The 23,704-nt window shown below is 39.2% G+C and overlaps 1 protein-coding gene and 1 long non-coding RNA gene across 2 annotated transcripts in view; one reads left to right on the plus strand and one right to left on the minus strand.

Annotated features, from left to right (window-relative positions):
• Positions 1-16,432: 16,432 nt before the first annotated feature.
• The window catches only part of SLC1A3 (solute carrier family 1 member 3), a 61,874-nt gene continuing 54,602 nt past the window's right edge, over positions 16,433-23,704 (minus strand). Inside the window, exons 7-10 of the mRNA XM_010395169.4 lie at positions 22,053-22,286; positions 19,888-20,082; positions 18,363-18,497; positions 16,433-17,105 (exon numbers count right to left, since the gene is read on the minus strand). Of these exons, the coding sequence (XP_010393471.1) occupies positions 16,901-17,105; positions 18,363-18,497; positions 19,888-20,082; positions 22,053-22,286 (769 nt within the window). The 3' untranslated portion in view covers positions 16,433-16,900. The remainder of the gene's footprint in view (positions 17,106-18,362; positions 18,498-19,887; positions 20,083-22,052; positions 22,287-23,704) is intronic.
• LOC120411506 lies at positions 17,099-22,155 on the plus strand. Its single transcript, XR_005603842.1, has 2 exons — positions 17,099-17,192; positions 20,518-22,155. It is a non-coding gene; the product is annotated as an uncharacterized LOC120411506 (long non-coding RNA).

The following is a 23,704-nucleotide window of genomic DNA, read 5'->3' on the forward strand; positions in this document are numbered from 1 at the left end:
AAATCTTATCTGAATATTCTTTGAACAGCTTTGAATACTGTTAGATGTTTTGTGCTGTTCATAAACGTAGCAAGTGTATTAGCTGTCTGTCTTAGGCACTATTCACAAAATGTAAATTTGTGTGCCTTAACAATAATTCTTTTGAAGTAGTCATCAAAAACAGTAGGAATGAACTCTGCAGAGTGATTGAATAGACTTAAGTTTTCAAGTCTGTGGCATCAGGGCTTCTGATATATAGAGGAGAGGGAAAAAAATACTCAAATGGGCAGCAGGTGCATCTATTTGACCAATAACCAGTGAAATATTTGCTTCGTACTAAGGCTCATTTTGTGTATATTTGTTTGTATGGGCACATATGTCTCCATGTACTTGTTACACAACAAATACTCACTGTACTAGTTATCATATTTCATTCATGTTTGAAACAGGAATTACCTCGTTTTAGGGATATTGTATTGTAAAATGTAATAAATAGATTATAATTTTAAATAGTTTTATTGAATGAATTAGAGAAAATCCCAGAAAGATATGAAGTAAGATGCACATTTATAAAACATGCTTTTTAGAGTGGCTGAGAGAATGGGGTTTGTTTGAACGTCAAGGAAGAAGACAGTAAAACAGCCACAGTCCATCCATGTGGCAAGACTATAACAAAATAGTCTTTCTATCAAAAGTTGATCAATAATTTTCTCTTTTGTGTGGGAAAAGAAAAAGATAAACCAGCATTTTTTGTTGCAGAGAGGGCTTGGAATGAACACTAGGAGATACTTCTAAGTGGGTTAACTGAAGATTTTTATAGCCATACTGTTTTGAAAGAAGGTCGGACAAACATCTCCCAAAGATAATGTTGATTGTACCAGATCTTGTCTCTGCATAGGCATTTAGACAGATCTCTCAGCAGCCTCGTGGCTGTGATACCAAGTCTAGCCTGAGCTTAGGAGAGGGTAAGGCTTGGAAAACTTCAGAAGGAAGTGAGATGAAGTGAGGTGTGGGGGCTAAATGAAACAGGATAAAATGCAGTGTGAAATCATGAGATATGGATCAAGCCAAACTTGATGCATAATTTCTTTCTAAATACAAGTAATTTTCTTGACAAAAATAATTTACTAATTTAACATAATGTTTGGTCTTGAAGAAAACGATTAACTGTATTGAAGAAGATTAGTTTGAACTACTCAGGTGTTCAAGACACTGTTTAAAAGAGGAGTGACATTGAAGGGGAGGGAGGTACTAGTAAAATATCATATTTGAGACCAGTCTTAATAATTCTGTTATTGATTTTGATATAAAAAGAATTCAAGCACTGATGCAATGCAATGAAATTTGTTTCAGCTAAGTGCAAAGTCATTGCTCTTAGGGAGAAATAGTGAGGATTTCTGCTATAAAGTTGGAGATAATTAGTCAAAGATGTTTAAAGGATGACTGCATGTAGAGAGAATGAGATGCTAGTAAAGCAGTAAATGAGATTTTGGGATGTGTCTACGAAGTATTTGGTAGCTATTAGGAAGAATACATTTTTTTGTGCATCCTAAACTTCATCTGAAATACCATTAGCAGTTTTGGTCACCTATATGCAAGAAGGGTAAGGGCTCAAAAGCGGAAGAGGACTACTAGCACAATCAGGGGAGCAGAGATACATGGGAGCAACCTGAAAAAATTTACTTAGTCCAGAAAAAGACAGGCTGAAAGGAAATCCTGTAAGTCAACATGCGGAGAGAGAAGAGGTATGTACATGCTATAAAGTATTTAGAACAAAACCAAATAGTTATATAAAATAGATTATCAAAAAGAAATTCCTAACCACTGGATAGGTTAAGAAAGAGCTTTCCAATATAAAGAGGGAGGTAAAAAGCCAAATCCGAATTGCTTTTAAAATGGAGCTTTGGTAAGCTCCAAAATGGTAAATTCATGACAGGAGATGTATGGTTTGCTATCAGTGGTATGAGGGCTCCTGCTTTCTTGCCTTCCCATCCTCCAGTAATAATTATTAATGTCTTCTGCTTTCCCATGCTGCTGTGGTAACTGGGGATGTGAGGACTGCCATCCTGGATCAGACCTTCAGAGTCCAACTCATTTGATAATTTGATTTTGGCAACAACTGCAAGATAAATCTTCAGAGAAAGTGCAAAACTTCTAAACACAGCATGTAATCTAATGTGCTCCCAGGGGATTTTCTTCCTACTCAGTATTAAGAGACTAATGGGTCCCCTGAGGGAAATGAATTTCTACCTCTTTCAAAAGTTTATATGTGATTCTATCTGTTGTATGAAAGTTCTTACTGTCTTTATAAACATGGAAACTCCTGGATTCTGCTGAAATCTTCACCTCAGTATAACCTGAAGTAACTAACTGCAGTGTGTGAATTTTCAGCCTTTCATTTCATGGACTGCCACTTTGCTTCTTCATTAGAGGAGAACATAAATGACGCATCTTCTTTATACTTAATGGAGGTCTTGGCCTCTTAACACCTTCTTTAGTGGCACTCCAACTGGTTCTACTGCTTCCTTTCAGCTGGGAGATTTTCCATTCCTCCAGTAAAATTTCTCTTAATAGAATCACAACATCAAAGAATATCCTGAGTTAGAAGGGACCTGTCACGATCATCAAGTCCAACTCCTGGCTCTGCACAGGACACCTCAAGAGTCACACCCTGTGCCTGAGAGTGTTGTCCAAACTCTTCTAGAACTCTGTCAGGCTGGTGCTGTGACCATTCCCTGGGGACCCTGTTCCAGTGCCCAACCATCCTCTGGGTGAAGAACCTTTTCCAGATATCCAACCTAACCCTCCCCTGACACAACTTCAGGCCATTCCCTCAGGTCCTGTCATTCTGTCACTCATTCAGCAGAGATCAGTGCCTGCCCCTCCTCTTCCCCTCATGAGGAAGTTGTAGCTGCAATGAGGTCTCCCCTCAGTCTCAGCTGTTCGAGGCTGAACAGACCAAGTGACCTCAGCCTCGTCTCACACAGCTTCACCTCAAGGGCGTTTATCATCCTCATGGCCCTCCTTTGCACACTCTCTAATCGTTTAATGCCTTTCTTACACTGTGGCACCCAAAACTGCCCCAGCACTCGAGGTGAGGCTGCCCCAGCTCAGAGCAGAGCAGGACAATCCCCTCCCTTGCCCGGCTGGCGATGCTGTGCCTGATGCTCCCCAGGACAGGGTTGGCCCTCCTGGCTGCCAGGGCACTGCTGACTCGTGTTCAACTTGCCATCAGCCAGGACTCCCAGGTCCTCTTCCGTGGTGCTGCTTTTCAGCCTCTCATTCCCCAGTCTGTCCACACATCCAGGATTGCCCTGCCGCCGGTGCAGAATCCAGAACTTGATGTTAACTACTTGTTAAAATAGACATGGTTGATGATTTCCTATCTCTAATTTACCAGACCTCTCTGCAGGGCCTCTCTGCCCTCAAGGGAGTCTTGTCTTTCTTCAAAGGCTTTTTTGCTGTTGCATAGTTTCTGAACTGATGTAGCCAAAGATGAACAGTGAGGAGTTTTTATTTAACCCACTAGAAAAAACCCTCCACAACTATTTCCTACTTTTATCTGTCCTTTCAGGGTTTGGAGTTTTTTGATACTGCATTTCATACTGGTAGTTCTTAGGTTTGTTTTTGAAAACTGTAGTTGAAAAAGATATTAATTTCTTAAATATGAATAATGAAAATTTAAAATTAAGGCTCATAAATTATAAGATGAATTTTCACACACCTCTTTTACTTAGTGCCGTGTTCAAAGGTAAGAAAATGAGCCCAGAAAATCTGTACTTTTGCTACTTTTAAAAGCATGACGATTGTGTAGCATAGTACCATTATTATGCTGGTCATGTATCAGAGCTGTTCTTATACAACATTCTTGTGCACATGGGAAAGACCCATGGCAAGTGATTCTCTTGAAAATCAATTGACATCTCTATACTTCTATTTAAGTTTTTTTCTTCAGTTGAAAGGTAAGCAGAATTCAGATCAAAAGGCTTATTTAAATAATTTTCAGAGGAAAATGCTAGAAAAGGTCATAAGCCAGTAAATTTTTCACATGAGATACAGGCTGAGTGTGTACTATCCAAATGGGAAACTGGAAGAAAAGCCGTCCAGAATTGCTGAAAATATTTCTGTTTAGGACCACTAGGTGTCAGGCAGAATGAATTTACTCTACCTGAACTAGGATGAATTTCATCCTGATAGGGGTTACTGCAAAGACTATGAATCCACTTGAGGAAGGGAGGCAGAAACAACTCCCAGTCTCTGGACTTGCTTTATCTGCAAAACTGTGAGTCACATCTATTGCTCAAGCTTTCTCTGCACTCCTCTGTGTTGTGTAATTTCCGGATAAAAATGCTCTGCTGAAAGCATTTCAAACCTCACTGGTTTAGTGCAGCTTAAAAATGCAAAATCTCTAGCACGTGGGAGCTACAAGTTCTTGTTCTAGCTGCTTCTTGTCTCAACCAGTTTCATGACACAAGGATAGATATTCACTGCCCAGTCTCTGAGAGGGACTTCCAGGAGCTTTCTTGCTTAACAGGCAACGTACATAAATGGACAAAACCCACCAGACTGAGCTCCAGAGAATAAGAGTCAGGAGACAAAATTGAGTAAAGGAGAAGAAAGACAAAAAGGGATAAATATCAAAAACAGAGCTGCTTGTACTCTGCTATAAATGTGTGCTTCGTTCTGTGTTGTCAGCTGAAGGTATGTTTAATCTTGGCTAATTGGGTCAATCAATGATGTCTCTGTGACTGAATTATAACTATTTACAGCCCTCACCTGTTCAGGGAAGGAAATAATGAGTCTCACACTCCCATACACTTGGCACACTGGTTAGAATAGGAACATCACATTATGCGTGCTATTTCCACATATCTTAATGCTAGGTTTTCTAAGTAACATGTTTTTAATAAAATGCTTCGAAGATTTGATAACCAAAGATGAAAATCTATAAAACATTTGAACAAGAACACTTAAATGATAGTCTGTGTTAGAAAATAATAATAATAACTTAGTTTATTAAAAATAATTTGTAATAAAGATGTTTTAAATTGAGCTTTTCAGGGATTGGTTCTAACTGCACTGTCATTAACAGATGATGAATTACTTCATCAAGTTGCTGTCTTTTGTTATCTCTTTTTGCTTTCCCCAACCAAAGGAGTGGTATGAATCTGGAAAAAAGTCTCACTTCTGGAGAGGTGTTTGTAATTATTCCCAATAATTTCCCAAGTTCTTTAAGAGAATATTTCATACAGTGACAGAAGCATAAGAATAATGAAAGCAGTATTTTGGGAAAGTGCATGTGAATGAGCTGAAGTCTCCCTGCTTCAGACTTTGAACTTTGTCTGTAAAAATTTATTGTCTGGAAGACAGAAGAGCATTAGTTTACAGCTCAGTATTGGCACGTGCCAGGCTGCTCCACTGAGTTTTCTGAAATTGATTAAGGAGTAGTAAAGCAAGAGATGAGAAGATGTGACATTTTATTCAGCATCTCACCTGGTGTTTCTTACATCACCCAAACTGCATAATGGTGCTTACTGGGAGCTCTTGGGAGTGGGTCTTGCTACTCCAAGCCCAGAGGAGAGGCCTGTGCCTGGGAATTTATGTCAGTTTTGTAAAAGGTTTAGCAAAGGAATTTTGAAATATGTGGCAAAGGAGAAAGATAGTGAATTTTACACATGAGCACACACAACATCACAAGTGGGAATGCAGAAAATATATTTTCCTGAAATATATGAGTCATCAATTTGCAGGTCCAGAGTGACTACTTTATTCAAGATGCTTAACTTGAAGGAATGTGTCAGTGAAGTGGAAAGTCACAGAAGGAATCATTGTGTCATAGAATTTGGCAGATAACAGAATGAACCATGCTATGTTGCCTAAATGCTTGCTGTTGTGGAACAGATGGAAAAAATAAACACAACAGAAATCTGCTAGATCAGACCACTGCTCTGCTAAAACCCAGCACTAGAGACACTGTTTAGTGAAACTTCTCCAGGTGGCTTCCGTAACTTTCAAAGTAGTTATATTAAGGATGTTGGAGCACTTGTCCTTCCTTATTCCTTCGGTATCTGCTTTTAGGCCCGTTTCTGAATGCATAAAATCCCTTTTTGAACCTGTTGACACTGTTGCCTCATTGTGATACTGTCTCTCTGCATGTCCCGTGACAATGTAGCTCCAGAGTTCACTACCCACTTTGTAAAGATGTACTCCTTAACCAGCTTAAACTCTTTTAAAGCACTTGCCCAGCAGTGTCATCAAATTATCCCTGGGGTAAAATGGGTGTTGTTGGATGTGGAGATTAGCAGTTCTACTTTTGCTTTATGCATTTCCTTCTTGTTTTTCTGTTTTTCTTCATCATACAGCTTCTGCAGTTAAGGACTTTTTTGTATCTCCCAGATTTTTGTATCACCTCTTGTGAATGTTTTACTTAGTATTCATTTCTGTGCACCTCTCTAAATTCCTCTACATCCTTGAAACATTCTAAGGGATTTGAAGTGTGGCTGCATCAAGGATTTACACTGGAACAAAATTATGTCCTCTTTTCTCCTTGTTCTGACTACCTTGGCTGGTGACTCCCAGCATCTTGCTGCCTTTTTTTGGCCAGTGGATTGATCCAGCGATTCCAGGAAACAGCAGCAACTCTAAGATCCTTTCTTTGGCTCATAACTGCCAGTTTTGAGTTTAGCATCATGCAGTTGCCATTTAGAATTTTGTTCCCCATAGGTGCATTACTTCGTATTTGTCTTAAGGGAGGATCACCTGGCAACCTGTCAGCCATTCAGATTAGTGGGCTCCTTCTACATTTTGATGCCACTGCCAAGTAACATGCACTTTAAAGATCAAAATGTTATTTGATCACTTACAGAGATTGCACTGTAAAATTTCTTGTCCATGGATTTGATAAAGCTATTCAATAAAACTAGTCCCCAAACCATTTTGTGTGTGGACTCACTTTAAACACTTCTTACCAGGAAGTGTTAGTTAAACCCTATCACTTGTTTCTCATCTTGCAACAAGCTTTATATCCATAAAGGAACTATCCTTCAGTCCATGGCAGTTTATTTTCTCTATTAACCTTTGGTGTAGTACATTATCTATGGCTTTCTGAAAATTCAGATACATTGCATCCACTAGTGCAACTAATTTCCTTCCTAGTGCACTTAAAGAAGTGCAATAGGTTCATGAGGCAGATTTTCCCTGCAGCAGATTTTGTCTTTGCTGGAATCATGTCAGCTCCTTAGCAATATCCTTCTATGTTTGCTCATGTGCTAAGTGAGTTTCTATTATTATCTTACCGCAGCAGGAAGTCAGAATTGCTGCTCTGTTCCCAATATCTCCCCTGCACCCTTTTATGCTTTCAATTCTCTCTCTCTTGTTCACAGCTGAACTTATATTTGGAGAATGCTTTACCCACCAGACTAAAGTATACTGTGGAAAGTAATGAACTGAAAGAAAAGAGGGAACAAGCAAAGTTTGACTGCAGTTTATTGGTGATGGCTCTGAAATAGAAGAGCTGCTTTGTGTTGGTGGCAAACAAAGTCCAGCCCATGCTCCTGCAATTGTATTTACGATTTTAAAACTCTTCCTTGTATTTTTAGCAGATGGCACGCTTTTAGATAGCGGTGGAGTTTCATGGTGGTTTGATTAGTGCTGAACTGTGAAAGACCTGTTGCAGTTTGACAAAGACAAAGTAATTGCCAGGAAGGTCAATATTTTCTGGACTAACTTTTGAGGGATGTAATTTTAATAGGATTCAGTATTACAGATATCTAATTTTCAAAACTGTGACTTGAGTCCTTTTGAATCTGACTTTAAAATAGTAATTCTAAACTTTTTCTTTTCTTTCTGGTCCTTTTTGTCATGTGATGTTTTTAGACAGTGCTAAGGGCTGGAGGGGATTTAAAGACGGTGTAAGCAAAATTCTCCCAAATCTGTCTTTAGGAGTTTGCAATACAATATTTGGTACTACAAGTATTGGCAGCACTGCTGGTTTGTAAAGGAGCAGCTTAGTCCCTGGACAGATGCCACACAGCATTTGGTTCCTAGAATCACAGAACGGTTTAGGTTGGAAAAGACCTCTAAGGTCACTGAGTCCAAGCCTTAACCCAGCACTGTCAATCCATCTCTAAACCATGTCCCCAATGCCACATCTACAGAGCTCTAAAAAAACTCCAGAAATGGTGACTCCACCACTTCCTTGGCAGCCTATTCTAATGCTTGACAACCCCTTCCACAAACAAACTTTCCGTAATATCTAAACCTCCCCTAGTGTAACTTGAGGTCATTTCATCTCATTCTGTCCCTTGTTACCTGGGAGAAGAGACCAAGCCACACACTTCTACAATCTCCTTTCAGTTGCAGAGAGTGATAAGGTCTTCCCTGAGCCTCCCTTTTCTCCAGGCTAAACACTCCCAGGTCCCTCAACTGCTCCTCACCATTTTGACATGAATTGTATCAAGGTACAGTCTATATGTTTCAACAGGGACACGATTTGGCAGGTGCAGATTCCAAGTGTGCAAATCTAGCATTTTCATAAAACATAGGGGCACATCAGATTACCAAGAGAAAGCCCTTCAAAGAGAAACAACTGAGACTTGAAGACAGATTAGTACTGTGTGAAACCCTGCTATGCTAGCAATTAGTGCTAGCAGAATAGCCCATACACATAAAGGAACGCTTTGGGAACTTCAGCAAACATTTTCCCCAAGACACCTTCATCTTGCCTGAAAGATGCTCAGAGAAAGCAAAGACAATGAACACAGAAATAAAAAAATCAATGTAAGAGTGACAGTGTTACACTAAACTGTGGTAGTGCAAGTAGCTCCAGCCATTCTGACCACTGAGAATACCACCAACACCAAGCTGTGGTGGTCAGGCACCAAGGTCTAAAGCAGCTCACTCAGGTGAGGGTGAGAACCCACAATTACCCAGTTCTTTGATGTACATGTTTTCCCTATGATTGGCTCCCCTCCCAGTTTTATGTGTAAGTCTATGTATATTCATTTCCCTTAGTTAATATGTATAAGTTCTAGAAAGTTCTGTGGTACTCAACACCCCATTGGTTCCTTCCCCAAGTTTCTCCTATGTGTTATTCCCATTGGTTCCCTCACTGTAAACCTCGCCTACTTTCCCTTATCTCATTTGCTGTAATCCCTTTCCCTGCCTTCCCTATCCCCACTATAAAATCCCTGGACCCTGTCAAAAATTCAGCTCTTTGTCCCTGTCCCTTCACTTGTATAAACCTCAGCATGGAATCCATATGGAGAGTCCCCTTTCTTCTTCTTCTTCACCTCTGCCTGCGTGCCCTTTACACTTGCCTCAGAGAAGATTGCTCTCTCAGGTGAGAAGCTCTTCCCTTCATTTTTGTGTGTGCCACCTTCCAGAGGGGTTGCAGCCTAGACCTTCGGGCTCCTTTCTGTTGGCATGCTGGGTGCAAACCCCCTCACTAAACCTCTTCAACGCTGTGTCAAACAGAGGACAAGATGAACGAGTATATTCTTTATGTGAGTAAGCCTAGTAATAGTAATAATAGTCATAACAACAATAGCAACATTCTGCAGCTGAAAAAATGTTAAATTCTGTGCTTAGTACATTAAGTGCTGTGTTCAAATGTTCATCAGAATATTCAGCTTAATTTTTTTAATTGGCTACAAAATGTGCCTTTTAAAAATATTTGCCACATGATGGCAGCATAATCCAGCAAGACAAAAAAATTTGGCTGTCATTGCTGGGAAACTGCAGTTTTTAGGAGGCTGATTGTTACAGAGCCACAGTACATCTGAAAATGAAGCGCTGGCAGCAACTGAATAGCTCTTTTGCACTGTGCAGGCTAAGTGGCACAGTGGGTTAGTACTGTCGGCTTTTTCTTCTGGAGGCTTGGGCTTACATCCTGGCTGAGCCTGTAAATGAAAGCAAGTTGGGTGGTCTCATCCCAGTCCCCATTTGTGTCTATCACAAAACCACCAGGCAACTTGGCATGGCCAGGAGCTGCTGCCTGGGAGAGGAGCAGGACTGGAATAGGAGAGGGACTGTGGGTCACAAGCAAGGCGAACCGGAAGATCTGTGAAAGGAGGTTTGTGTGGCACCTGCTCAGAAAGAATGGTAGTCACCATCTGCCACCAGCACTAATGTTGTTCTGAGTATATTTGCAACGTAGTGCTTGAAATCCAAGTCAGATCATTATTTTATCCTCCTCTGTTGGGGAAGATGAAACAGGAAAGCCTTATAAATATGATTGCCTGACAAAAGATTTTGGGAATATGAAAACTACAGGCGACATCGAAATGAAAGCCACTTTTGAAATACCAGATCTTAGTTACTGAACAACTGGAAAACAATGGTATGGCCGACTGAAGGTAATCCCCTCTTGATGGAACAATACCCTCTGCTTGCAGGCAGGTCCAAGGGTCAGAGCAGACCCTACTAGCTCAGCAGAAGGGGTCCAAAGAGTAGTTTTTAGAAGTTAAGATGTAACACTCTATGGTAATATAAGAACTCTTATAGGCTGTATGTAAATGCTATAGGATTTGTATCTTGTATTAGATTGGTTAGTGACAATTAGAATATTCAGTACAGAAGATGATTTATTGTATTGTAACCAAAACTTCAGACACTCTTCGCACACTCTTACACTCTCTTACTCACACTCTTACTACACTTTCATTACTTCTTCTTCACTCTCATTCCTCTCTCTCTCTCTCTCTCTCTTTCTTTACTTATCCGCTTGCTCTCCTGGGCCTGCTCCGAGCTGAGTCTGGCAGCTCTAAGCAGTGCCCCTGTACCCACGCCCTTTGCAATAAACCGCATGTTCCAAGATCTGACTTCAGAGATCTCACGTCTCCGTCCGTCCCGACCATCGAACCCACACCAAGCTCCCACACTCCTCTCTTTGCTATTCATGGTATTTTTGCCAGTGGAAGGAGCCAGGGAGCACCATGTGATTCGGCCTGTTTTTAGGTATAATTATGAAGAACAAATTCATCTAATTTCTGTTTTTTTTCAAGAGAGGATAGAATAAATTTTTAAATTCACCCTAGTATCTAGAGCACAGGAGATAAAATTACAAGGGTGCTACACAAATCCTCAGGGTCTGGATGGTGCCCAAGACAAGGCCCAGGTGTCTATGTCAGCCCCGTTGTGCAGGTTCTCCACAATATTAAATTCTCTGGAAAACTTGGTGCGAGGGCAATACTGTTGTCCATATCTTATTGGTCAGGAACCAAAACTCAGAAAGGCTGAGTCATGTTGAAGACTGAGAATACTCCTGAGACCTGAATCTGCGTATATGAAGCCCTGCTGCAGGGGAGTTCTTAGAGGAGAAGCTGTAAAAAAGAGGAGTAAAACCATGAGAGCAAGTGGGACAGATGGACAGAGGGATATGGTACTGCAGAAAATTGGAAACTGATTGAAAAAAAAATGATGCAGAAAATGAACACAGGTTTACGAGCCAGAGTAACAGTAACAATAGTGGACAAATATCAGAAGGGAGTTGATTTTTTAGCATTTTTATGAAGTATCAAGAGTTTTAAAAAGCTCTTAAAAAACCAATAGTACAATGAAAAAAAAGTCTAAGTAATCAGGAAAACCAGAAAAAAATGTGCAATGTCTGGAGAAAGGAAGTTGTAAAGAACAAAGAAATAGCATGAATATAAAAATATACTGCTGAAAAATGCAGTTTATGAGACAAGTACTTGTGAAGCTGTGCCAACTTCTATAAATACAAGTGGCTTTAAAGTGAGGAGATATTATAGAAAAGTTGAAATATTTCATTTTGACATTTTCCTAACAAAATGATTAAAATGTTTTATTTCTAAGTTCAGTTCATTTTACAGCTGAGTTTGTTTTAATTTAAAATAGACTAAAAGCAATCTAAAAGTGAGGTAGGATTTATTTTTTTTTAAGCACAAAAATTTGTTTCGATGATGCCCTGGAAGAATTATTCTCCCCAGTTTTTCAGTTCTCTCACTGAAGTGAAAAATCAATTATTTGCACAGCCCTAGTTGTGTAATGAGGCATGTTAAAGAAAACTTTGGTTAGAGATGCGGGTGCTCCTGTCTTAAAATTTTGGAATTTTAGGTACCTCTGTGTATCTCAGAGACATCTGAGGTGCTGGGTGGGGGAAAGGGCAAGGGAAGGGGCTCATCATGAAGGATTATGTCATCTGACTACTGCTCTCTTTTACCAGAAGTAATCTTGCTGCCTCACTGATGTTGCAAGTCTGAGTTTTCAGTTTTGCATGAAGGTGTAAAAATCTTCTTCTGTCTTATTCCATGCTTCCAGGATAAGCCAATCTCTTTAGAAAGAGGGAAATCCAGACATGTAGTGATCTATCAGTTCATCTCAGAATTTTTGTCTTGTTCTGGGAAATGGCTGATCACGCCAGAACCAAGTTGATCACACACTCTTACCACAGCTAGGACACTGTTGATCACACAAGAAGGAAGTTACACTCTTCTGCACCTTTTCTGTTGTAACTTTATTAAAAAAAGCAAGCATTAGTTGAAAAAAAAGTGCTTTAAATTTCTTGTCAGTTGTGCCTGCATTGGAACACAAATGTCACTTGTGTGAATTCAGTCCTTCAGAAGAAATACTCTCCTGTGCCAGTAGTTGATTTTCCACATGCATAGTCACTTTGCTTTATACTGGCCACACACTGTTACAGAGACACAAATTCTTACCTAAGAATGGCAAGGCTGTTTTGTTCCCCAACTTCTAAATGAAAATACTGCTGAAAAATTATGGGATACGAGAGATCTCACTTCTGCATGAGGGCACAGAAGAGTAAGCAAGGCCACTGTGCCATGAATATCTCCAAGTGAGATGCTGGACCGTGTCCAGAGCAGAACAATGGAGCTGGAGAAGGGTCTAGAGAGCAAGTCATGTAAAGAGCATCTGAGGGAGCTGGGGATGTTTGTTCAGAGAAGAGGAGGCTCAGGGGGGACCTTATCACTGTCTACAGCTCCCTGAAAGGAGGGTGTAGCCAGGCAGTGGTTGGTCTCTCCTCCCAGGTGACAAGTGATAGGATGAGAGGAAATGGCTTCAGGCTAAGCCAGGGGAGGTTCAGGTTGGACATCGGGAAGAATTTCGTCACAGAAAGGCTTGTCAGGTATTGGAACAGGCTGCCCAGGGAGATGTTGGAGTCATCATCCCTGGAGGGATGAAAAGGGATGGACATGGTACTCCGTGCCATGGTCTAGTTGACAAGGTGTTGATCAGTCAAAGGTTGGACTCAATGATTTTGGAGCTATTTTCCAACCTAAATGATTCTGTGATACACTAGCCCTCTTTCTTTAACTCTTCCCATCATGATAGTAGTTCCAGAGACACAAAGATGCTTACCTGGACTGGGGGAATGAATATGCAGATAACTAGAAAAAAAATTGTGAAAAGTTATGCTCATGTGCTCTGTAACACCATGTCTTCTCTGAACTTTTTGTCTTCTCTGATTTCTTTTACAAAATTTGTTTACACTTAAGACACCGCAGACAAGTTCATAGAGGTCACTCTGGTGTTTTGCTGGTGTATGTTCAGGAAGGCAGGGCATCTCCCTGCTGTCTCCATTTGCTCCAAACAACACAACTTCTCAGTTGCAAGTGATTCAACTTCTATCTTTTATACCTTTCCAGTATTTCTGATGGGATATTCACTTCCATTAGACAATAACTGCAAGCTGAAGTTTTTGCCAAATGAACCCAGCACCACAAACTACTTTCATGAGCAAAACAGTGGATTATCTAAGAAGGTTGTAATGTTAAAAAGCTGTAATGTAATTAAGCATCCAAAATGAACTGGCAACTTTGCAGTAGCTGAAACGCTGGAAATGTAAATACTATTTTTTTTAGATTTTGAAGGTATTAATATGCATTTATGTACTTGAATTTGGATGAACCTTGGTGGGATAAACACCGGCTCCTTTAATTCTTAATGTTCCTTCCTCCCACCCTTTATGTATTTGTTGTGAGGAAGCCCTGTAATATTGAAGCCCTGCTGTACAAAATGGCCTGTAATTCCTGAAATCCTAAACTCTGAGTTTCTCATCTCTGAGTTTGTGTGGAGCTTCTATTACAGAGCCTATAAAAGAAATTCTAGATCACAGTAAGAGCAGTAATGTAAAACTATTTTTATTGAAAATACATCTACAAAGTAATGTTTCTCAATCCACTCTGGGTGCATACCAATGCAGAACCAGTGAGGGATGGGGAAGGGAATCTTTCTATAATACCTGATTTCCATAAGAAACAAAGTTAGTATAAAAAAGATCACATTCTTTGTGACGCAATTCATTTTTCTCAGCTGATGTCATAGAAAGACAGCCTTTTACATTGTCTTTGCAATGTATTTCCAAACAAAATCTTAACAAAAATTTAAAATGTTATGCCATAAATTCTACAGTTAATGTTTATACACACATTCTGAATACAGTATCTATATAAAAATATCAGAAAATGCCTGTCTGCATCCTAGATTTGCATTATGTTAGCAAAAAAAAAAAACCCAACAAAAAAACAAACAAACCAGAAAACAAGAAAAATCAACCCATATTTTCTTTCAGTCGTTCATTTAGAGATTCATTTAGAGCCTTCTTGGTTTGACTGCTCAATAACCTATATTAAACCCTGCTCACTTCATTCACTTGAGAGTTCTTGCTCATATTGTCTGGATTACTCAACTGGAGAAGATGGATGGGAATTTTCAATCCCAAAAATCCAATCTTGCCTGGGAAAAGATTTGTCTTTGACCAGCATGCTGACATTTTCACTACAGTTACTTGTATACTGTATTTATGGACTTGATAAGTGACAGATGCAACATATTGAATGTTTTTTAAATGGCAGCTAGGACAGTGCAAAGGGATCCTTCATTTCTGTCATCAGAATTATTTTGGCAAGGGGAGGGATAAAGAAGAAAACTGGGTATTTTAATAAAACAGATCATTAAACATTATTGTGCCTGTCCATTAATATTTTTTCTTTCTTCCAACTGTTTCTACATTATGAAACTTTCCAGTTTAACCTCTCTTGATGCCATGAAGATTTTTTGCCTTTTCTTTTATACCCCTGTTATACCTTTTTACAACTTCTGTATTCTTAGTGCTTTTTGCCTACATTCTTGGACTTGTTTTTTCAGCTAAGAGACTAAACATTTTAGAAGCTTCTTAGTTAGGGATCAGTGTACCCCAGACCCCAAGGTCCTCTCCAGAACACATTCTGTAAACTAAGGTAGAACCATCCAGGGGAAGCCTCCTTGGGGAGGGGGGGCTCATTCTCATTGGGGAATTTTTGATAGATATGCTAATTAATAAAACCTATAATGTTATACCCGATCTTTTGGCGGGGTGCATTTCAGTGCATTCCACCTGGATGTGTGCACCTAGGGATCCTTAAAATAAATACCAAGGTGAAATCCCTTTTTCCCTTCTAACTGTGTTTGACTCTTGATTTTAAGATCAGGAAAAGGCATCATTCTACTAATACAAGACAAAAAGGAAAAAGTACATAACTTGTATTTCTAGAAAAGGGCTTCTTCAAGGAATAATCTCGAGTTGAACAAAAAGGCCACTGTATTACAAGTGCATTGTTTCCCTTTCTTCATTCTTTCCTTATCTATTTCCTGAAAGTTACCTACAATATTTCATCTTAAAATCCTTTCTAATTAAAATTTCAACATATATTATAGTATTTATTATTTTTCAATTTGCATATCTTTTCCTAATAAAACGTACAAAAGCACCCATTAGTTTTATTTTCTAAAGGCTTTTCTCTTCTTTTTCAGGTGCTACTGATAAACTCTCTAGGAATTCAGAATTTCACATTAAGATAGGGAGCCTTCTCCAGGTGGAAAAATGTGAGTCCAGTTAATACCTCTATAATTTATTAGTGGATCAAGAATTTGGGATGTTTCCAATCAGAAAACCTCTGCTGGTCTCAGGAATTCAGATTCAGAATCCAGCCCATTTAGGATCTGAACATCTCACCCTCTGCACCTTCTGCAGAAGGCTGGCATTGCCTTCTTACAATTGCTTATTAAGTAGCTCATTAGTGCATCCAAAGTGTGCAAATTTTTTTATCCAGACACGGATGACGACACAGCTTCTGTCCCAGACCAGGGCCTTGCTCTTACAAACACTTACACACACAGATTGTTTAACTGGGTTGTGATGTTGAAATTAAGGGAGCAAATCCAGATTGGAAATACATACATGCATATGTAAATGTTTGAGAGCCAGTGGGAGCCAACTAGGCTAAATTTTATAAAGATCAGCTGAAACTAATTTGAAAAACTGTCTAGATAAAATAACTTTCTCAGAAATATTTCATCTCAGCTGGTAAAAGTGCTGATTTGGGGGTATTTTCTTTATTTATATATCTTCCCCCTTTTTATCCCCTCAATTAATCTCCTGCTTTTTGTTGTCCTGCTAGTATTTGAACAATAATATAACACTAGAGAAAGAAAATCAGATAAAATAGCAAAAGTCCTGTTAATTTACTTAGCTGGATGCAATTATCAAGTTAGAAGTGTTGATTGTGTGTTTATAGATGTTTAGTATGTTGCAACAGGTGTTTAAAAAAATAAAACCATTTTCAGGCTCTGTTATCTTTTTTGCTTTCCAGTTCATAAAAAAAAAAAGAAAAAAAAAAAGATTCACAGGACTGAGTAACATATACACAATCTCTTTTTTTATCCCCAGTTAGCATATGTCTAGCAGGACCAGTGTTGTTGCCTGTTAATTTTTTTTTAAGTGGGAAGCCAACATGTACCATGATCACTGCTAGTTTGGAATATATTTTCATTAATTCTTTCCAGTGCGAGCATAAAGGGAGAAATCAAGGAATAGTTGAAGCTGGTGAATTCAAGATATAAATTGCCGGAAAAAGTGTGTGTTTTCTCACACTTGTAGCATTGAACTCACGCTTTCTCTAGCCTACATCTTGGTTTCACTATCTACTGGTTTCTCATTCTCATTTTCTTGCGAGATCAGTTGGTATGGTTTCTTCATTTCATTCTCCTCTATCACAGAATTACCCATTTCAGCATCCCTGTTCTTCAGCTCATGCCGTGATAAATGTTCAACAATTCCTGCTCCAATGGAGTCTCCCAAGACGTTGGTAGTGGTACGGAGACGATCCCTAAGGAAAAAGTAGTGAGTTAATTTCATCCCTTGCTCAAGGAAGCATGCAGACTAGCTGCTAAATTGGCCCTTAAGCAGCCACTAGGTGAGTCACCTGTTTTATGTGCATTCACTTATCTGAACTGTTAATACCACGATTTCTTCTATGGAAATTAACAAATATAGTGGGATGTGGAGTCACAAAATATGTTAATACTCTTAGCAACTTCACAGCAAGAAACAGTCACATGATGAGGATGGCAAAGGGAGCTTATGGCTTCTTGGATGCATTTTGATGTTCTTGGGTATCAAGAGCAAGAGTATCCTCTGAACATGTAAGCCAGCAAGAATCTACCTTGTTAGGTTTGTTTGTCTGCTGACCACAAACTATGATGTGTAATTTAGGGTGGAATTGTGCAGGAATTACTCAAATTAAACTACAAAAATTCATCCCTCTCAGAGGGCTCTGCCCAGGAGATGCAGGAGGCATCTTGACGAGGAGTGACTGGCAGCGTCAGTAGGTAAGCAGCTACATCAGGTGGTTAGATAATAACTTGAAGACATTATGATCTGATAACAACACAGGCAACTTCTTTCAAGGAACAGTTGAGAAGACTGAAGGGTAAAAGCCCCGAAAAAGCTAAATAATAAGTGTTAATTGAAATAGGGGCTGGAGGGACCCTTCCTTTGGTTTATTTCCTGGACCTAGGGGAATATCTATATATCTATATATCTATATATCTATATATCTATATATCTATATCTAAAGGTGTATGTCTACAGATAGATGAATGGAAAAACTGAGGGGCAATACTTTATGGTGGCAGTAACACAATTATTTTTCATTTCTGTGTTCATGGGGTAGACAGATGAGCCTTTCCTCGGTTAGATAGTCAGCAAGGCTGCAATGAATTGGTTGGATCTGATCCAATTCTGAGCCTGATTGATTGAAAAGTTTTCATTGCCATCCTACAAAAAATAAAAGACTAAAGCAATTCTTTGCTTATTTAATTGCAGTGTATCTGAAAGATTTCTTAGTATCCTAACAATACAGGTTTCTAAGTAAACTTTTTACATGCAAAAGGAACCATCATTAAGCAATGCCCTTCATCATCTGCTCTAAGAAAATACCTTAATAGCAAGAAATAGTGATTCTTTTTAGTATTTGTATCCAACTTCCCTCTACAGCAAAACATTGTATTATAGCCAGAATGCCCCAGGCTATTTCACTGCTAAATATGGTCTAAGCCTTTAGCGACTCCATAAAAATACTTACAAGAACCAGTCCACTGCAATGATAAGAGTGATATCATCTGTAGGCAAACCTACTGATGTGAGCACGATGACCATGGTGACCAGTCCAGCTTGAGGAATGCCTGCAGCCCCAATACTGGCAGCTGTAGCAGTGATGCTGTGCAAAGAGATGGCAAGAGCAATTAACAGTAAAAAAGCCTCTCCTTATCATCTGTCAAACTTTAAAATCAGATGTAAAACAAGAAGGTATTTGCTTAGTAGTAAATAAAGACATGAGCCTAGTCCCTTATCTGAACACCCTATAGCTGCAGGGGAGTATGACTCTTGATTCGAAGTGTTTCAGTAAACCTTTATCCAGAAACCTTGAAACATGATTTTGTTAGGTGGTAAAATCCATACTAGATGCCAAGGGCCAGACAAAAACATTTAAGTTACATGTCCCCACCCATTGAGAAAACTCACTCCACAAGCTCAAACACGTTAAAAGAAAAAGCTGAGGAGGTAGTTCTGTCCTGGCAGATCTAACACAAGAACTTCTGCTCTCTGTCCATCTCACTGTAACTTCATGCCAGGTGAAGTCTCTGTCCTCCAGCAGTTGGCGTTCTGCCATCAGAAAACAGAAAACTGCCAGAAAACCTGAGTCATACAGTCGACTGACTTAGTAAAAATATGCTTGTTCACACCCGGTTTAGGAAGATTTTGTTTTCTCAGGTGGTTTTTCAGGGAGCAGCTCTAGTAATAATGAGTATGAAACAATTGCCTCAGAGGGTGAAGGCAGAGCTTTGCCTTATGTTAATGAATATTGAAATAAACTGGAGGGTTTTATGGAGAGAAGAACTGTATATGAACTTTCAGTGTTGCTGAGTGGTAGGTATGTGTCTTTGTCCCACAGTGCCCTCATGTCTCCTTGCTGACTTTCCTTTCTGCACATGTACCCATCACCCTTTTTCCTTAAACCGTGATAAACATACTGAAATTAAAGCAGATCAGTTATCATTGAATGCTAACTAGTGAGTTGTTTGCTGTTCTATTTCAAACAAGAAGGCTTGTGTGCTTGAAAACATACCTGTCTTCACCACTTCTATCAGCTGATGCAATAAAAATGTATTACTGCTCCTTACACAGCTAGCTCTGTTTGTATCCTGACACCTGGAAAACACTACCTCTCCTAGCAGTAACATTGTGACGATTTTATGCTTCAGCTTTGTACATGCATTATAAACTACCTGATACTCATTATAGGACTGTAGGTCCCAATAGCTGCATGAGTTCTTAAGAAAGAAAAATTTGAAATGAATTAAAACCTGTTCTTGTTGTCTTTATTAAGTGCAGTAATGGGTGTGTCATGTTACAGTTTTGTTAAAAAAATTATCTGAAGGACTATACATGCTGGGGGTCCTTTTGTGTGCAGAAGATGTAGAGGTAATCTGATACTGTAACAGTTCTTGTTTTTAGCTCTAGATACTTATGTTTAATCCCACATAAACCAGCAAGGGGTCATCACAAAGGTCCTTTTTATCAAATGTAGGTAACAGTGGTTTCCATACCTGATTGTGATAATCTGCCCAAAGTTCAGATCAAAGTTGTTGACCTGTGCAATGAAAATTGCAGCCAAAGCCTCATATAAAGCAGTTCCATCCATATTAATTGTAGCACCAACTGGGAGTACAAATCTTGTAACTCGTTTGTCTACTCCATTTATTTCTTCCAGACACTTAAATGTAACAGGTAGTGTTGCAGAACTGAAACAAAAAGAAAGAGGATAATATACGATATAAGTTCTACAGGGAGGGAAAGAGAGGAGTGTCACACATTATAATGACAAGAGAGACTGTTCTGTCTTAGTTTTTATGTGATCTACCAGAACAATTTTTAAATGCAAATCATGAATTTAAGCATTTCTAATGATGAGGGTTCTCCTAATGCTCTTAGAAACTTTTTCCAGCTGTTAGTTACTGCCATTTTCTATGTAATCCCTAGTCTGAAAATGTCTAAATTCAGTGTTATGACACAAGGTTCTTCTGCCAGGCACAGGGATCTATTTAAAATTCCTGCTTCTCACTTTTGAGTCATGGAGCTGTGATTGAATCATCCCTAAACGTTGTTTCCTTGAAGGTATACAGAATGGGCTATTCAAACCTTCAGTAAAAAGCATGTTTTCTCTTATTTATTTGCAGGCTTCCCTGGAAACAGCAATTTGATAAATGGTTGCATTATTTTTGCACCTCTGGGTTAACACCACTAGGCAGCTAAGCACCACACAGCCACTCGCTTGCCTCCACACCTAGATGGGATAGGCAAAACCGAAAGGAACAGTAAAAACAAGAATATGGAAGGGTTGAGAATAAAAATGTTTAATAAGTGAGGGAGAAGTTTGGAAGAAGAGCAGAAGAAAACGAAACAATGCAAGTGATACATAAGCACCACTCACCACCTCCCACAGATAGACCAGTGGCCAGCAAGTTCTGAAGTAATAGATGGCCAGCCTTCCTAAAGTCCTCTTTCCCCTTTCATTGCCGAGCATGATGTATGTGGCATGGAATATCTCTTTACCTAGTTTGGTTCATCTGCCTGGCTGTGTTCCCTCCCAGCCCACTGTGAACTCCTCAACTCACTTTGGGGGCAGAGTGAGAGGCAAAGAAGGTCCTGATACTGTGCAAATACTGTTCAGCAACAGCTAAAATGTCAGTGTGTGATCATTGTTGCTTTGGCCACAAATCTAAAACATGTCACTATATGAGCTGCTATGAAGAAAGTTAACTCTGTCCAAGCCAGGCCTGTATCTCTGCATCTGATCTCACCAAAGTAAAGAGGTTTTTCAAGACACAGCAAATCAGGTTACTTGATCCCAGTGAAACCTTCATTACTAACTACTTAACAGACTTTGTAGTCTTTGAAAACTCTATCAGTATCTATAAAATACTGGCAAAAAATAAAGAGGCACTGTGGAATATTGTGTTAGAAAAATATCTTTGCTGACTGTCATCTTACGGTTGAATTTTAAATGGTTTTTAAATCCACTTGCAGTACAGTATGCTGTCTTGCATCAGCCTAGGTTTTTACTTCAAAATAATCTCAAACACCAAGGACTCAAATTTAGCATTACAGAATCTCCAACTGAAATCCCCCATCTGTAGGAGACATTTTTAAAATCTATTAAAATGGAAGCTGTTTTACAAAAGGTCAAATGGTATAGAAACATACACTTTATCGTAATAATGTTTCCTTCTGTCACACATGCAAACAGTTTTTTAAATTCCTATGACATATCTATGACCATCTCCAAAGAGAAAAAGTGACATTTCTGTTGTGGGTTCTGTATCCATAATTTTCTATCAGGATTTTGGGCACAGAATGTCAGCTGCCGATAGGAATCCCCTCTGGACTTTTCTTTGCTGCTCCATTAGGCCATGCATATCCTTTTCCAGCTCTATCCTTCATTATCAAGCCATTACAAACTACTTAAAATAGCAAACACCAAGATTGACCAAAGTTACAACGGTTCTGGCCATACAGTCTGCATCACCAAACAGAATAACTTCATCCTGTTCAGGGTTTCTTACAGAAAACAGAGTTCAAGTCAGTATCAGAGAGCAGCAGAACTGAAATACAGTGCCCAAGTGAATACAGAGTTCACCAAACATTAGGCAAAATTGTTTCTTAAACCAGTAATACTATAAAAACAATATGGCTTTAAGATACTGTTTTATACCTGGAAGATGTTCCCAAAGCTGTGACTAATGCTTGGATTAAGCCTCCAATAAATACCCATGGATTCTTACGAGTGATCACAAAGTAGAGAAGAGGTAGGACAATGACAGCATGAATTAGCAAACCGATGATAACTGTTACAGTATACATGGCAAGCTGACCACCGATCACACCCATATCTTCCATCTCAACAATTTTTCCAGCAATCAAGAAGAGAATTCCAAGTGGAGCATACCTGCAAACAAGAAATCAAAATAGGATTACAAAACAAAGTAGAGATTTGGTCCCCCATCCATACTGTTTGTGTTTATATGCATAAATGCAGAATTTCACTGTTAGGATGCTCCTCTTCAGAAGCAGTTCAAGAACTTTTCAACTCTGAACAGCTCAACCTGGATTAAACCACAGCAGTGAATGTTTCTGGTGGGATTCAATGGATTCAACATCTGGTAAGGATTTCAAGATGTATAAAATCTTGAAATAGCATCACCTTTTAGACAGGCAGGGAAATGAACTCTCCTTGGAATTCAGGTGTAGTTTAAAAGCTATTTTAGCCAATTCTGTTACAATTCTGCCTGTGTGAATGAAGACTCTACCAACATATGTGTAGACTATGCCAAGCACCCAGTTCTATTCTAGTGCTGTTTCCCATGCTGTTGGGGAAGGAACCTGCACATAAGTCTGATAACTTCTGAAGGTTTCAAGCGGCTTCTGATGCCCAAGATATTTAGATTTTTATATTTTCCATATATTCGTAGCTTTGTAGATTGCTAAAGCATGGTTGTAGCTTTTAGTATTTTTCCTATCTTTCTTCCCTACATTTAGGAGCAAGAAGCTTACCTCATTAAAGCATTCCTAAATATTGTTCAGTCTTATTCCAAGAAGACAACCAACTACAAGGATGCTCTGTTTTCCAACCAGAATCTGGACCAGATATAACAACAGTGGGGTAAAAGAAACCTCTGGACTTCTTTTAGTGGGGCAGGACCCCAGGAGTTATTACCTAGCCAACTAACCTGTTAATTGAACGGTGTATGATAGGTATACTAATTGACTAACCTTATAAAAATTGTGTATACCAAGTGTGATTTTTGCCATATTGTGTACCTGAAAGGTTTCAACTAGAGGTTTGTTTTTATATTCACTCTAATGTTGTTGGGAAGATCTCTTCTATTTTCCAGGCATCACTTCTGGCTGTGTTACATTCCATCCAGTGGGGCACTGAATAAATATATTCATCAGCACGAAGAAATCTGTATGACAAATGTTGGCTGCATTGTGGGACAGCAGCACAGATGGGATGAACTGGTTTTCCCTATCAGGAAGCACAGCTAGAGGTGAAAAAAGAGCTGGTGCTGGGCATAAAACTTGAACATAATTCTGCTGCAGCACTGCTTTAGGTACAGCCTTATTACTATAAATGTTCACTTGTCTTCTCACGGTAAGATACCACAGAACAGAATCTATTCACTGTATCTCAGCTCCCCTTTACGCCATCACGTCCATGCAGAAATTTATCTGAATCCTCTGCTTTATAATTTTAAATGTGCTTGTGAAGGAGAAAAGATTTTAGTTATTGGAGTTCATATCTAGTGTTTGCTCCTGGATAGACTCTTCGAGTTGATTTGGTTTTTTTCTGTAGTAAAGAAGGCA

Source organism: Corvus cornix, chromosome Z (genome assembly GCF_000738735.6).
Source record: "Corvus cornix cornix isolate S_Up_H32 chromosome Z, ASM73873v5, whole genome shotgun sequence".
Classification (NCBI taxonomy): Eukaryota; Metazoa; Chordata; class Aves; order Passeriformes; family Corvidae; genus Corvus; species Corvus cornix.